This window comes from Macaca fascicularis, chromosome 1 (assembly GCF_037993035.2).
Source record: "Macaca fascicularis isolate 582-1 chromosome 1, T2T-MFA8v1.1".
NCBI lineage: Eukaryota > Metazoa > Chordata > Mammalia > Primates > Cercopithecidae > Macaca > Macaca fascicularis.
In genome coordinates, this window is record NC_088375.1 from 125,373,682 (window position 1) to 125,388,318 (window position 14,637).

General features: G+C 43.1%; 1 protein-coding gene across 5 annotated transcripts; it reads left to right on the forward strand.

The window, feature by feature from the left end:
• Window positions 1-97: 97 nt before the first annotated feature.
• Window positions 98-11,848, forward strand: LOC101867317 (transcription initiation factor TFIID subunit 13). Of its 5 annotated transcripts, none has more exons than XM_074000257.1 (4): window positions 98-361; window positions 949-1,125; window positions 7,616-7,713; window positions 9,959-11,848. In XM_074000257.1, exons 3-4 carry the CDS (start codon window positions 7,624-7,626, stop codon window positions 10,127-10,129), a joined length of 261 nt encoding a protein of 86 aa, XP_073856358.1. In that variant the 5' UTR covers window positions 98-361; window positions 949-1,125; window positions 7,616-7,623; the 3' UTR covers window positions 10,130-11,848. The 5 variants fall into 5 exon arrangements, with proteins under 5 accessions (XP_073856358.1, XP_073856347.1, XP_045221777.1 ...); XM_074000246.1 differs by having other exon boundaries at window positions 1,047-1,125; XM_045365842.3 differs by having other exon boundaries at window positions 98-186; window positions 1,047-1,125.
• Window positions 11,849-14,637: the final 2,789 nt, after the last annotated feature.

The following is a 14,637-nucleotide window of genomic DNA, read 5'->3' on the forward strand; positions in this document are numbered from 1 at the left end:
ATTTCCGCCGCTAGGCCGGAAAGCACCACCGTCCTTCCGCAGGCCTCAGTCAGCTAGGCCCAGCTCCAGCCCCGCCCGTCACCGGAAGTGAGGCGACGGAAGTAGCGTAACCCGCTGAGAACCAGCCGGCGGGGCGCTGTGGGTTGGCGGGCTAGTGGGATGGCAGATGAGGAAGAAGACCCCACCGTGAGTGACCGTCTGTGTCCAGAACCTCTCTTTTCTTCACTCCTTCGGGCTCAGTAGCGGAGGCAGAGTTCAGGATCGGATCTGCTTGCCTTAGTCAATTCAGCCGACAGAATTCGGGGACTTCACTCCCTAAGGATTGATCATTTTAGAAAGTGGGGAAGGACATGAAGAAAGAGTAGGTTTTGTGACCCCTTTCCCCTTGATTTTGATCTTTATTTGCCAGACACTGAAACACTTACAGAATCATCAGACGTCAAAACTAACATCTATTAGCGCTCACTATGAACCAACAGTTCAATTGTTAACAAAACTGTACTTACTGTGAAGTAATGGGAAAAGAATGCATTGAAAGTCAGACAGCCTGGATTTCAAAATCTCCATTCTCTCTAAGCAAGTTATTTAACTTTGACAATCAGTTTTCTTGTTACAAAATAGGGTTACGGGCTTACTTAAGGAACGTTTTTAGCACCGTATATGCAAATGCTTAGTAAATATTAGTTTTGCTTAATTGAAAGTCTACAAAGGTAGACTTTGATTCAGTATCAACTGTTTAACAGTAGCAATAGGCCACCTTAGTTGTTTAAAAATAAAACCTATGGTCATTGTAACTCTTACACGTAGAAGCAGTAGGATTATTTGTTAGGAACATTGTAGAAGCCATTTTTGGATGAGTTGGAAATTGGACTCGATACCTAGGCTGCTTACGTGCTAAGGTTTTGTGTTTTTTTTTTTTTTTTTTTTTTTTTTTTCTGCTTCCTTTAGGCTTTCTGGCCTATCTGTTGAAAAGGAAAAAACATTGTTATTATTAAAATATCAAATGCAAGGCAATTATTTGACATTTCTATATATACGTTTTCTAGTTTGAGGAAGAAAATGAAGAAATTGGAGGAGGTGCAGAAGGTGGACAGGGTAAAAGAAAGAGGCTTTTTTCTAAAGAATGTAAGTAGTATTTGACAATGATTTTGTTATAGATGATGAAAACTTTTGGACATATCCTTTCCAAGTACATTTATTGCTTTGAATGTTTCCCTGTAGTGACAATATTCTCAGACTAGCCTATCAAATTCTGTTTAGCTTTTGAATCAGATAGTACCAATCCTAACCCCAGTTATATGTGTGTGTATGTGTGTCTGTGTATAAATTGCTTTTTAGGTGAGCAAATGTAGTTCGTGTTTTAATTTAGGGCAGAAGAACATACCTCCATTAGTTTTCCTCTTGCCTTTGCAGCAGTAGAAAGAGAGGCTTCTTTGACTGTAAGCCACAGATACTAATGGATCCTGCACCAGGTGTTGAGGGAGAGTAGCAAGTGAGTTGGGGCTTGGGCTTTGGACTAAGGCTATGAACAAAGTAAGAAGGTGGTGAACAGCTGGGTGTAGTGGCTCACGCCTGTAATCCGAGCACTTTGGGAGGCTGAGGCAGGTGGATCACTGGAGGTCAGGAGTTTGAGACCAGCCTGGCCAATGTGATGAAACCCCATCTCTACTAAAAATACAAAAATTAGCCAGACGTGCTCGCTTGAACTCAGGAGGGAGAAGTTGCAGTGAGCCAAGATTATGCCACTGCACTCCAGCCTGGGTAACACAGCAAGACTCTGTCTCAAAAAAAAAGAAGAAGGTGGTGAATAGTGTAAGACATTAGAGTGACATGGAGGCTAGATGCAGTGGCTCACGTCTGTAATCCCAGCACTTTGGGAGGTCAAGGCAAGCAGATCGCTTGAGCCCAGGAGGTCAAGACCAGTCTGGGCGACATAGTGAAACCCTCTCTCTACAAAAAATACAAAAATTAGTAGGGCATGGTGGCACGCCCCTGTAGTTCCAGCTACTCTGGAGGCTGAGGTGAGAGGATGGCTTGGGCCCAGGAGGTGGAGGTTGCAGTAAACCCAGATTGCGCCACTGCACTCCAGCCTTGGTGACGGAACCAGACCCTGTGTCCAAAATAAATAAATAAATAAGCAAAATAAATAATGACATGGAGATTATAATGTATTGATTCTGCATCCTACCCCCTCAGTAGATGCTTTTGACCCTTTTTGGCAACAAGAGGAAGGGAGAGCTGCTGCTACTACTGATGGTACAGGCCAAGCCCTGGAACACAGCATGAGAATGTGCTCTCCATCTCCAGTCCTGGGTCCTTTATGTAAAGTTATATCTAAGTATTGAGAGATGAGGCAACACAGATTTATGAATATGGTTTATTTAGGCGGGGTTATATGTGAGCAGTTCCCAAATGCCCTTGAAACTACAGGGTCAGTATATCTTTTTTTTTTTTTTGCAATTAACTGGGCATGGTGGCGTGTACCTATAGCCCCAGCTATTCAGGAGGCTGAGGTGGGAGGATCACTTGTGCCCAGGAGTTCAAGGTTGCAGTGAGCTGTGATCATGCCACTGTACTCTAGCCCCAGTGATAGAAGAGTGAGACCCTGTCTCGCCACCAGCCCCAGCTAATTTTTTGTATTTTTAGTAGAAACGGGTTTCCCCATGTCAGCCAGGGTGGTCTCAAACTCATGACCCAGATGATCTGCCTAACTCGGCCTCCCAAAGTGCTGGGATTACAGGCCTGAGCCACCATGACCAGCCATACCCAGCTAATTTTTGTATTTTCAGTAGAGACTAGTTACACCATGTTGGCCAGGCTGGTCTCAAACTCCTACCCTCAAGTGATCCTCCTGCCTCAGCCTCCCAAACTGCTGGGGTTACAGGCATGAGCCACCACATCCAGCCAGACACTCTTATTTTTTAACCATCCAAATCCTTTTCCATATTTCGTTTCCTCACTAAAGCTGAACATTTCTTATTTCATTTCTCTGATGCTCCTTATACCATTATGTGGTTTTACTTATTATATCAGCATAAGAATGGGATCCTTGTACCAGAGCATCCCAGAGTGATGTTCAGTTGGTTGTTAGCAAAGACCTTTTTTCCAGTGAGATTAGTTTGTGATGACAGGAATTTGGAATCTTCAGGCTTCTCCTTATCTTAACTGAATATTCATAGAGGTTACTGACGAAAGATCTGTTTCGTGAACCTTAAAAAAAAAAAAATTTGCAGGAGACTAGGTACAGTGGCTCATGCCAGTAATCCCAGCACTTTGGGAGGCCAAGGTGGGAGGATCACTTGAGGTCGGGAGTTCAAGACCAGTCTGGCCAACATGGCAAAACCCCGTCTCTAATAAAAATACAAATTTAGCTGGGTGTGGTGATGCGTGCCTGTAACTCCACTACTCGAGGGCCGGACACGGTAGCTCATGCCTGTAATCCCAGCACTTTGGGAGGCTGAGGTGGGTGGATCATGAGGTCAGGAGATCGAGACCATCCTGGCTAACACAGCAAAACCCCGTCCCTGCTAAAAATACAAAAAATTAGCTGGATGTGGTGGCACATGCCTGTAGCCCCACCTACTTGGGAGGCTGAGGCAGGAGAATTGCTTGCATCCAGGAGACAGAGGTTGCAGTGAGCCAAGATGGCGCGCTGCGCTCCAGCCTGGGTGACAGAGCAAGACTGCCTCTCAAAAAAAAAAAAATTCCAGCTACTTGTGAGGCTGAGGCTGGAGAGTCACTGGAACCTGGGAGGCAGAGGTTGCAATAGGCCTATAGAATTTCAAAGCATTATCTGGCATTTGTTTATGCCTTTATAGACCCTTTAGCCAAATACAGTTTACATACTTCCCATATAATAAGTTTCCCTTTTCCAGTGAAATATATTTTCTGTCTGGTGAATTCTGCCCATCAAAATGTTAGTGACAAAGTATCTTCCTCGAAATATTTAAACAAAAACAGTAAACTTACAATGGAGAATTCTGGAAGACACCATGTTAATCAAGTGATCAAAGCATCACTAATAATATACAGTATATTGACATTATATACCCCTGATATGATGCATTAAGAGGACACATCACCTTGGTGTTCTTCCTGGTAATGTCAAACTTCAATCTAACGAGGAAACATCAAAGAAACCCAAATTGAGGGATAGTCTACAAGATAACTGACCAATATTCTTCAAAAGTGTCAAGGTTTTTTGTAAACAATGGTTTCATTTAAAAAAAAGGTATCAAGGTTTTGAAAGATGAAAAAGTCGAACTGTCAGAGAATAGAGGGAACTAAGGAGACATGACAACTAAATGGTATGGGAACCTGAAACAAAAAGGACATTGGTGGAAAAACTCGTAAAATCTGAATAAAGTCTGTACTTGTACCGATGTTAATTTCTTAGCTTTGATGACTCCCTATGGTTGTATAACATGTTAACATAAGGGGAAGCTGAATATAGGGCATATGGGAACTGTGTACTATTTTTGCAACTCAGCTGTAAATCTAAAATTATCTTTTTTTAAAAAAAAAAGGCAAAAAAGTACGGAATCCAAAACAGAAAGATAAAAACTATTGGCTCCTGTGTTTGTTTTTTTCCTCCTGTTTCTGGACCTAAAGACTCTTGCCAGTGTAAACCCTAGGGACATGTCTATCTCAGGCTGGTTTCCAAGTCACCCTTTTCTTCTGTAGGCCTGGCCTACTTTCTTCTCTTTGTACTTCTACTAGTTTTTACTTCTTCTAAATAGAGGAATTATTCTTAATTTACTCATTTCTTCCTTTAGAAGTATTCTACAAGTACCTTTTTTTTTTTTTTTTTTTGAGACGGAGTCTCGCTCTGTCGCCCAGGCTGGAGTGCAGTGGCGCGATCTGGGCTCACTACAAGCTCCACCTCCCAGGTTCACGCCATTCTCCTGCCTCAGCCTCCCGAGTAGCTGGGACTACAGGCGCCTGCCACCATGCCCAGCTAATGTTTTGTATTTTTAGTAGAGACAGGGTTTCACCGTGTTAGCCAGGATGGTCTCCATCTCCTGACCTCGTGATCCGCCCGCCTCCGCCTCCCAAAGTGCTGGGATTACAGGCGTGAGCTACTGCGCCTGGCAGTATGTTTTTTTTTAAAAAAAGAACTTAGATACAATAAGTTGTGCAAGTCTTAAGTTAACAGCTTGCTGAATTTTATGTATACTATACAGTCGGCCCTCTATATCCATGGGTTCTGCATCCATGGATTCAACCAACCTCAGATGGAAAATATTCAGAAAAAAAAAACTGCGTCTGTATTGAATATGTGCAGACTTTTTTTCCTGGTCATTATTCTCTAAACAATATAATATAGCAACTATTTACATAGCATTTGCATTGTATTAGGTATTGTAAGTAACCTGGAGATGATTTAAAATATAGATAGGAGATGATTTAAAATAAAATATAGATGTTTAGGTTGTATGCAAACACTATGCCATTTTATATCTGGGATTTGAGCATCTGAAGATTTTAGTATCCACGGGAGGTCCTGGAACCAAGCTCCCAAGGATACTAAGGGGTAACTGTATACACGTGCACACACACACACACTCACACACTTGTACGCACTACTAAGATCAAGATAATAAAAGACTTGCAGCATTTGACAGAGTTTCTTACCATTTACATATACCCCTTTGAGAATCTGATGAGAGTTATAATTATTCCCAGAAAAATGCCCATGTACAGGTAATGTATAACAGGCTGGAGAGGTGTTGCAGTCACAGCTTGCTGCAGCCTCAACCTCCCTGGCTCATGTGAGCAGCTGGGACTACAGGCACATGCTACCATGCCTGGCTAATTTGTGGGGTTTTTTTGAGACAGAAGTCTCACTGTGTCACCCAGGATGGAGTGCACACCTGTTGCTTCCTGTAAGAATGTATTTGGGGCGGGGCGCAGTGGCTCACGCCTGTAATCCCAGTACTTTGGGAGGCCGAGGCAGGTGGATCACCGAGGCAGGTGGATCACGCCATCTCAGCTCACTGCAACCTCTGCCTCCTGGAATCAAGGGATTCTCATGCTTCAGCCTCCCGAGTAGCTGGGATTATAGGCATGTGCCAATACCGCCATCTGACTTTTGTGTGTTTTTTTTTTTTTTTTTTTTAGTAGAGACGGGGTTTCCCCTTGTTGGCCAGGCTGATCTCAAACTTCTGGCCTCAAATGATCTGCCTCAGCCTCCCGAAGTGCTGGAATTACAGGCGTGAGCCAACATCCTGGCCTTCGCCCAGCTAATTTTTTTTTTTTTTTTTTGTAGAAACAGGGTTTTGCCATGTTGCTCAGGCTTGTCTCAAACTCCTGAGCTTAAGCAGTCTACTTGCCTGGGCCTCCCAAAGTGCTGGATTACAGGTGTGGGCCACTGCACCCGACCTAGACTTACCTTTTTCATTTCATATGGTTTCTTTTTTTTTTTTTTTTTTTTGAGACGGAGTCTCGCTCTGTCGCCCAGCCCAGGCTGGAGTGCAGTGGCGCGATCTCGGCTCACTGCAAGCTCCGCCTCCCGGGTTCACGCCATTCTCCTGCCTCAGCCTCCCGAGTAGCTGGGACTACAGGCGCCCACAACCGCGCCCGGCTAATTTTTTTTTTGTATTTTTAGTAGAGACGGGGTTTCACCGTGGTCTCCCTGACCTTGTGATCCGCCCGCCTCGGCCTCCCAAAGTGCTGGGATTACAGGCGTGAGCCACCGCGCCCGGCCTTCATTTCATATGGTTTCTTCAGATGAAGGCTGAAAGGGCTTTGCCAGCAGTTGTATTGATCTAGGAAATGTCAAAATTCCTTGTAGTAAGCCCTCTGCTTTCTAATTTTGATTACCCTGTTGCTTCCTGTAAGAATGTATTTGGGGCCAGGCGCAGTGGTTCACGCCTGTAATCCCAGCACTTTGGGAGGCCGAGGCGGGCGGATCATGATGTCAGGAGATCACGACCATCCTGGCTAACATGGTGAAACCCCGTCTCTACTAAAAATACAAAAAATTAGCCGGGCGTGGTGGTGGGCACCTGTAGTTCCAGCTACTCGGGAGGCTGAGGCAGGAGAATGACGTGAACCCAGTAGGTGGAGCTTGCAGTGAACCGAGATGGTGCCACTGCACTCCAGTCTGGGCGACAGAGTGAGACTCCGTTTCAAAAAAAAAAAAAAAAACCTATTTGGAGAACTTTCTCTCATGTCTTTTCCCCTATGGTAATATCAGTAAAGAATCTGCCTTTTTTCCAATGCCCCTCTGCCATGCCCACACACAAAAACTGCCTCCAAAAAAGGCTAAGCTGTTGCTATCTGTCCTGTCCCCTGCCAGAGTTTCCTACTTAAAGGTGTTCTGCTGGGTCAGGGACTGGTAAGTAGATGATAGAGATTAGGAAAACACTGTTTACCTTAGGGTTCAGTAGCTCGGAGGAAGGAAGAGTTTGGTTGGAGGCTACATGGGAACAACTGGTCATCAGACTGTCCTTAAACCTTTTACATCAGAATCCATACTTGGAGATAACAAATACAATGCAAATATGTTTTTATACCAATATTGTCTATAACTTGGTTCACTTCTAGTTTATTTTTTTAAAGCATTAAATTGTTAAATCTGTAAAAGTAAAGAAAAGTGATTGTTCTTTTACAGTGCGATGTATGATGTATGGCTTTGGGGATGACCAGAATCCTTACACTGAGTCAGTGGATATTCTTGAAGATCTTGTCATAGAGTTTATCACTGAAATGGTAAGATTCTTTCCTAACTGGTCTTACTTAATTGAAGAATAGATTTGAAATATTAAACTTTAGGTAAGGCCGGGCGCGGTGGCTCAAGCCTGTAATCCCAGCACTTTGGGAGGCCGAGACGGGCGGATCACGAGGTCAGGAGATCGAGACCATCCTGGCTAACACGGTGAAACCCCGTCTCTACTAAAAAAAAAAAAAAAAAAAATACAAAAAAAACTTTAGGTAAGACTAGAACTTATGTCATCCCTTTGAAATAAGCTATCCATTTGAGTGCTTGTTTGCAGAAGTTATTGGTTACTGTTTATCATTAAGGATGGAGGTTATACATACATATTCTATCCCCACTTCTTCCTTTTATTTTTTGAGACAGAGTTTCATTCTTGTTGCCCAGGCTGGAGTGCAATGGCGTGATCTCGGCTCACCGCAACCTCCACCTGCCAGGTTCAAGGGATTCTCCTGCCTCAGCCTCTGAGGAGCTGGGATTACAGGCATGTGCCACCATGCCTGGATAATTTTGTATTTTTAATAGAGACAGGGTTTCTCTTCATTGGTCAGACTGGTCTCGAACTCCCAATCTCATTTGATCCACCAGCCTTGGCCTCCCAAAGTGCTGGGATTATAAGCATGAGCCACCGTACCTAACCTCTTCCATTTTTTATAAGGACATAATTGTAAAATCCTTGAATAAAATAAAAATACTACCCATAATGCCATTATCCAACATAGGTTTATTTTTTTCCCCTCCTTTTCCAGTATTTAAAGATATACACTGTTTTTTTTGTGTGTGTGTGTGTGTGTGTGACAGGATCTCACTCTGTTGCCCCAGCTGGAGTGCGGTGGCATGATCATTGCTCACTGCAGCTGAGACCTTCTGGACTCAAGTGGTCTTCCCACCTCAGCCTCCGAAATACCTGGGACTATAGGCATATGTCACCATGCTCTGCTTTTTTTTTTTCTTTTTAATTTTTCTTTTCTTTTTCTTTTTATTTTTTTTTGAGACAGAGTATTGCTCTGTCACCAGGCTGGAGTGCAGTGGCGTGATCTTGCCTCACTACAAGCCCCGCCTCCTGGGTTCAAGGCATCTCCTGCCTCAGCCTCCGGAGTAGCTGGAACTACAGGCGCCCAGCACCATGCCTGGCTAATTTTTTGTATTTTTAGTAGAGATGGGGTTTTGCTATGTTAGCCAGGATAGTCTTGATCTCCTGATCTCTTGATCTGCCCGCTTTGGCATCCCAAAGTGCTGGGATTACAGGCGTGAACCACTGCGCCTGGCAAGCTCTGTTAATTTTTAAATTTTTTGTAGAGACGGGGTCTCACTATGTTGCCCGTTGGTCTGTAACTCCTAGGTTCAAGCGATCTAACCCCTCTGCCTCACAAAGTGGTGGGATTACCGGCATGAGCCACTGTGTCCGGCTCAATGCCGTATTATTAAGTATTTAGCTTCTCTTTTTTTGTTGTTAGAAATAATACTATGATAGGTCTTCACTTTTGCACAGGTGAGTATATAATGACAGGGGATGAGATAGATTTATTTGATTTTTAGAAAACCCACCAATATTTATTGGGTATTAAGATGGAGGAGGACACAAAGCATAAATGAAATGGGTGAGTACACAAAATGATAAAATTATTTTATACAAATGAAGACAAAATCTACATATATCAAAAAAACAGAAAAGGAACAATAAAGTTGACAGTTTTAATGTCCTTAAGATATTTTTTTGGCTGGGCATGGTGGCTCACACCTGTAATCCCCCAGCACTTTGGGAGGCCGAGGCGGGCAGATCGCCTGAGGTCAGGAGTTCAAGACAAGCGTGGCTAACACAGTGAAACCCCGTATCTACTGAAAATACAAAAAAATTAGCCGGGCGTGGTGACAGGCGCCTGTAGTCCCAGCTACTCAGGAGGCTAAGGCAGGAGAATGGCGTGAACCTGGGAGGCGGAGCTTGCAGTGAGCTGAGATCGCGCCACTGCACTCCAGCCTGGGCGACAGAGCGAGACTCCATCTCACAAAAAAAAGATATTTTTTTAAAGTGACTGTGAAGCATAAAGGGAACATTGCTAATAACCCACTAGAAAATGGACAGAGGATATGAGTAGAAAGATAATTCACAAATGAATAGCCATAATATAGCCATAATAATAAGAGAAAACCTTCGAACTCACTTGCAATTAATAAATGCAAATTAAAACAGTAAAATATTAGATTGTAAAAAATTAAATATAATATGTTTCTTTGTAATAGACTCACAAGGCAATGTCGATTGGAAGACAAGGTCGAGTACAAGTTGAAGATATTGTCTTCTTGATTCGAAAGGACCCAAGAAAGTTTGCCAGGGTTAAAGACTTGCTTACTATGAATGAAGAATTGAAACGAGCTAGAAAAGCATTTGATGAAGCAAACTATGGATCTTGACACTTTTTGTAGTTTCTGAAAATTACCATCTGGGGAAATCATATATAATAATTGTATATTTTCTAAAGTAAGGTTCTGATATCTAGCCATGTAAATGAAAGATAGAGAAAGTTTTCAGCCTTTATTTTTATGCCTTTGATTTTAGAGTGATATTGGTGTATTTAATTGCCTGCCTTTGTATTACCATACTTGAATCACTTACTGGGGTTTAATGACCACACATAAGTCAATGTACCTTGCAAACCATGCCGTTCCTTCTGACTTTTGACTATCTAAAGGATAAAGTAGTATTTGTCTGTTAGGTATGTTTATACCCTTGTAAGCTGTACTGTAGCTTTTTTTTTTTTTTTTGAGACAGAGTCTCGGTATGTCGCCAGGCTGGAGTGCAGTGGCACGATCTCGGCTCACTGCAAGCTCCACCTCCCGGGTTCAAGTGATTCTCCTTCTTCAGCTTCCCGAGTAGCTGGAACTACAGGTGCCCACCACCACGCCTGGCTAATTTTTTGTATTTTTAGTAGAGGCGGGGGTTTCACCGTGTTAGCCAGGATGGTTTCAATCTCTTGACCTCGTGATCCACCTGCCTCGGCCTCCGAAAGTGCTGAGATTACAGGTGTGAGCCACCATGCCTGGACTACTGTAGCTATTTAATATGTGAAATCTAAATGGCATTTTTGACTCGACAGCTCAGACTTGTACTTCATGTATTCAGAAGTTTTTAGACAGCAACTAGTTTATTGTCTAGTTCATTATTAAAGATAATTATTATTAAAGATAATGAACTAGGCCAGGTGTGGTGGCTCACACCTGTAATCCCAGCACTTTGGGAGGCTGAGGCCGGCAGATCACTTGAGGCCAGGAGTTCGAGACCAGCCTGGCCAACATGGGAAAACCTTGCCTCTACTAAAAATTAAAAAATTAGCCAGGCATGGAGGCATGTGCCTGTAATCCCAGCTACTCGGAGGCTGAGGCAGAAGAACTGCTTTGAACCTAGGAGACAGAGATTGCAGTGAGCTGAGATGGTGCCACTGCACTCCAACCTGAGCAAGAGAGTATGACTCTGTCTCAAAATAACAACTACAGATAATGAACTGGTTTGCATTTCTTTTAAAAAGATGATAGAGGAAAATATAGTTTTTTGAGAGAATGTTTATATCTCTTAAAAGATAATCTGTTTTAATTTTCTTCAGATAACAAGTTATTATTTTTTAAGAAATCAAGTTTCACATGAATAATGCTGGGTTGGAAGGCTTTTTGATTTAAAATCTTTTCAGATTTATAACATCCTGTTAAGTTTTAGGAGAACCCGTTTTCCCAGATCAGATTCGAGCTTCTAAAAATAAATGCTTTCAGTAGCAGGAATGGCATTGCTTAAAAAGCTCATGGCAGGATAAGCATTTGGGTTAGTGTTTTATTAACATATTTGTAAGTACTTGTTCATTGTGGAAATGTGACTAAAACCATATGTGGCTATGGAACCCATGTTTGTAGTTCTGGATACACGAGTTTGTGTGTATTTAGTCTATTGTATTAAATTATTATTGCCCTCAGCTTAACGTAAGGATTACAATTGAATTTAAGTAGATCACTGATCTACTTATTGTTTATGAAACTTAACTTTTTGTGTGCCGCTTATAAACATGATCTATAAATCAGTGCTTGGGAAAATTTTACTTTCCTAATCTACTGATACAGGAATAAAATATGAACAGTTAAACAGGTTGATCCTTGAATCTGACTGATTTATGACTTTTTTTCCTCCCAGAATATTATGCCCATTACTGGTAATATGATAATTCTTGCTGCTTAGTCTAACTGAAAATTTTTTTTATTTCAGTGCATATCAGGGTGAATCATTTCATTTAAAAAAGCAGGGCTGGGCACCATGGCCCATGCCTGTAATCCCAGCACTTCGGGAGGCCTAGGCAGGAAGATCTCTTGAGCCCAGGAGTTGGAGACCAGTCTGGGCAACGTAGACCCCATCTCTGCAAAAATCAAGGCCAGGCACAATGCCTCACACCTGTAATCCCAGCACTTTGGGAGGCCAAGGCGGGTGGATCACTTGAGGTCAGGAGTTCAAGACCAGCCTGGCCAACATGTTGAAACCCTGTCTATACAAAAAATACAAAACAATTAGCCAGGCATGGTGGCATGCCTGTAGTCCCAGCTACTTGGGAGGCTGAGGCGGGAGGATCGCTTGAGCCCAGGAGTTGGAGACCAGGCTGGGCAAGATGACAAGACCCCATCTTTGTGAAAAATAGAGCCAGGCACAGTGGTGTCCGTTTGTGGTCCCAGCTACTCAGGAGGGTGAGGGGGGAGAATCGTTTGAGTCTGGGCGGTCAAGGGTGCAGTAAACTGCTTACTCTGTCACCCAGGCTGGGGTGCAGTGGCACAATCACGGCTCACTGCCTTGACCTCCTGCGCTCAAATAATCCTCCCACCTCAGCCTCCCGAGTAGCTGGGACTACAGGCATGCCTGGCTAGAGAAGCTATTTCACTGTGTTGCCCAGACTGAGTGGGGCTTTGCATTAAGACTATTTTAGGTTGCAAGTGATACAACTTAACTCAAAACTATTAATAGCATAAACAAGGCAGTTATTGGCTTACCTCACCGAAACATGGAAAAGAAGGGATGGAGCTGAATTTAGGGTTGACTGGATCTGAGTACTTGAGAAGCAAGACTCTGTCTCTGTCTTTTATCCTAATTTTGGTTTTATTCTCAGAGTGGCAAAGGAACATGATGGCCAGCAGTTCTAGGGTTCCCTCCTTACAACTCCAAATTGAAGAAGCTGCTTTACTTCGTAATATAGAACATTCCAAGCAAGGATTATGACAATCCGAGCTCTGCTTATTTTCTTCCTGGACCAGTCACTATGGCCAGGAAGAAGTTGTGCTATAGCCCGGATCTCATGCCCCACTTCTGGTAAGAAAGAACTTGGAGTGGGATTGGGATACTGCATACTGCTATTAACAAAAAGGGAAAAGAGGCTCGGCGGGCTAACTTCATTCACGAGCTTGCTTATTAACTTCAAATTCTGGTAGTAAGGTGGCATGGCTGTCTTCCAGTATCTCCAGCTGCACTGTGTAAATGGTAGCCACTAACCACATGTGGCTATTTACATTTTAAAATGAAAAATTCAGCTGGGTGTGGTGGCTCGCGCCTGTAATCCCAGGTTTTTAGGAGGCTGAGGCAGGCAGATCACTTGAGGTCAGAAGTTCAAGACCAGCCTGGCTAACATGGTGAAACACCATCTCTACCAAAAATACAAAAATTTGCCATTTGGTGGCACATGCCTGTAAGCCCAGCTTCTCGGGTAGCTGAGGCAGGAGAATCACTTGAACGCAGGAGGCAGAGGCTGCAGTGATCCGAGATTATACTACACTCCAGACTGGGCAACAGAGTAAGACTCTGTCTCAAAAAATAAAATATTTAAAAAATGATGATAAAATGAAAAATTCACTTCCTTAGTTGCGTTTGCTATATTTCTTTTTTTTTTTTTCACCCAGGCTGGAGTGCAGTGGCGTGATCTCAGCTCACTACAAGCTCCGCCTCCCAGGTTCACGCCATTCTCCTGCCTCAGCCTCCCGAGTAGCTGGGACTATAGGCGCCCGTCACCACGCCCGGCTAATTTTTGTATTTTTAGTAGAGACGGGGTTTCACCATGGTCTCGATCTCCTGACCTCGTGATCTGCATGCCTCAGCCTCCCAAAGTGCTGGGATTACAGGCGTGAGCCACTGCGCCTGGCCATGTTTCCTATATTTCAAGTGCTCAAAAGCCTTATGGTAAGCGGGTATAGCATTGGACAGTGCTGATATGGAACATTGCCATCATCACAGAAAATTCTTTTGGACAGTGCTGATCTGGAATATATAGGTGCTCTCTCCTAAAATAATTCACTTTTTTTTTTTTTAACTTCCTATGGAAAATCTCAAGTATACACAATAATAGTGTAACTAGTCCCCAGCTTCAACAAGTAACCAGCTTTTTGCCAATTTGTCCTATCCCCCTACCTTTAAATAATTTTTTTATTTTTATTTTTGGACCTTGGTTTCAGAACCCTTACCTTTTTTAAGGTAGGAGGACAGTATTATTTTAAAGCAAATCTGGCTGGGTGCAATGGCTCACGCCTATAGTCCCAAAACTTTGGGAGGCCGAGGCGAGTGGATCACCTGAGGTCAGGAGTTCGAGACCAGCCTGCCAAGATAGTGAAACCCTGTCTGTACTAAAAATACAAAAATTAGCTGGGCATAGTCACGGGAGCCTGTAATCCCAGCTATTTGAGAGTCAGGAAAAAGAATCCCTTGAACCTGGGTGGTGGAGGTTGCAGTGAGCCAAGATCGTGCCATTGCACTCCAGCCTGGCAACAAGGCCAAGACTCCATCTTAAAAAAATAAAAAATAAAGCAAATCCCAGACATCCTTGTATCATTTCATCTATAAATACTTCAGTATATATATTTTTTCTTTTTTTCTTTTTTTTTTTGTGTGTGTGTGACATAGTCTCACTCTG

What these genes read in the sequence shown, in the direction of transcription:
- LOC101867317 (XM_045365842.3), top strand. Translation starts at nt 160, where the DNA reads ATGGCAGATGAGGAAGAAGACCCCACC. An exon ending in ATGAGGAAGAAGACCCCACC is followed by an intron (nt 187 to 1,046) that starts GTGAGTGACCGT and finishes TACGTTTTCTAG; the next exon opens with TTTGAGGAAGAAAATGAAGA. An exon ending in GAGGCTTTTTTCTAAAGAAT is followed by an intron (nt 1,126 to 7,615) that starts GTAAGTAGTATT and finishes GTTCTTTTACAG; the next exon opens with TGCGATGTATGATGTATGGC.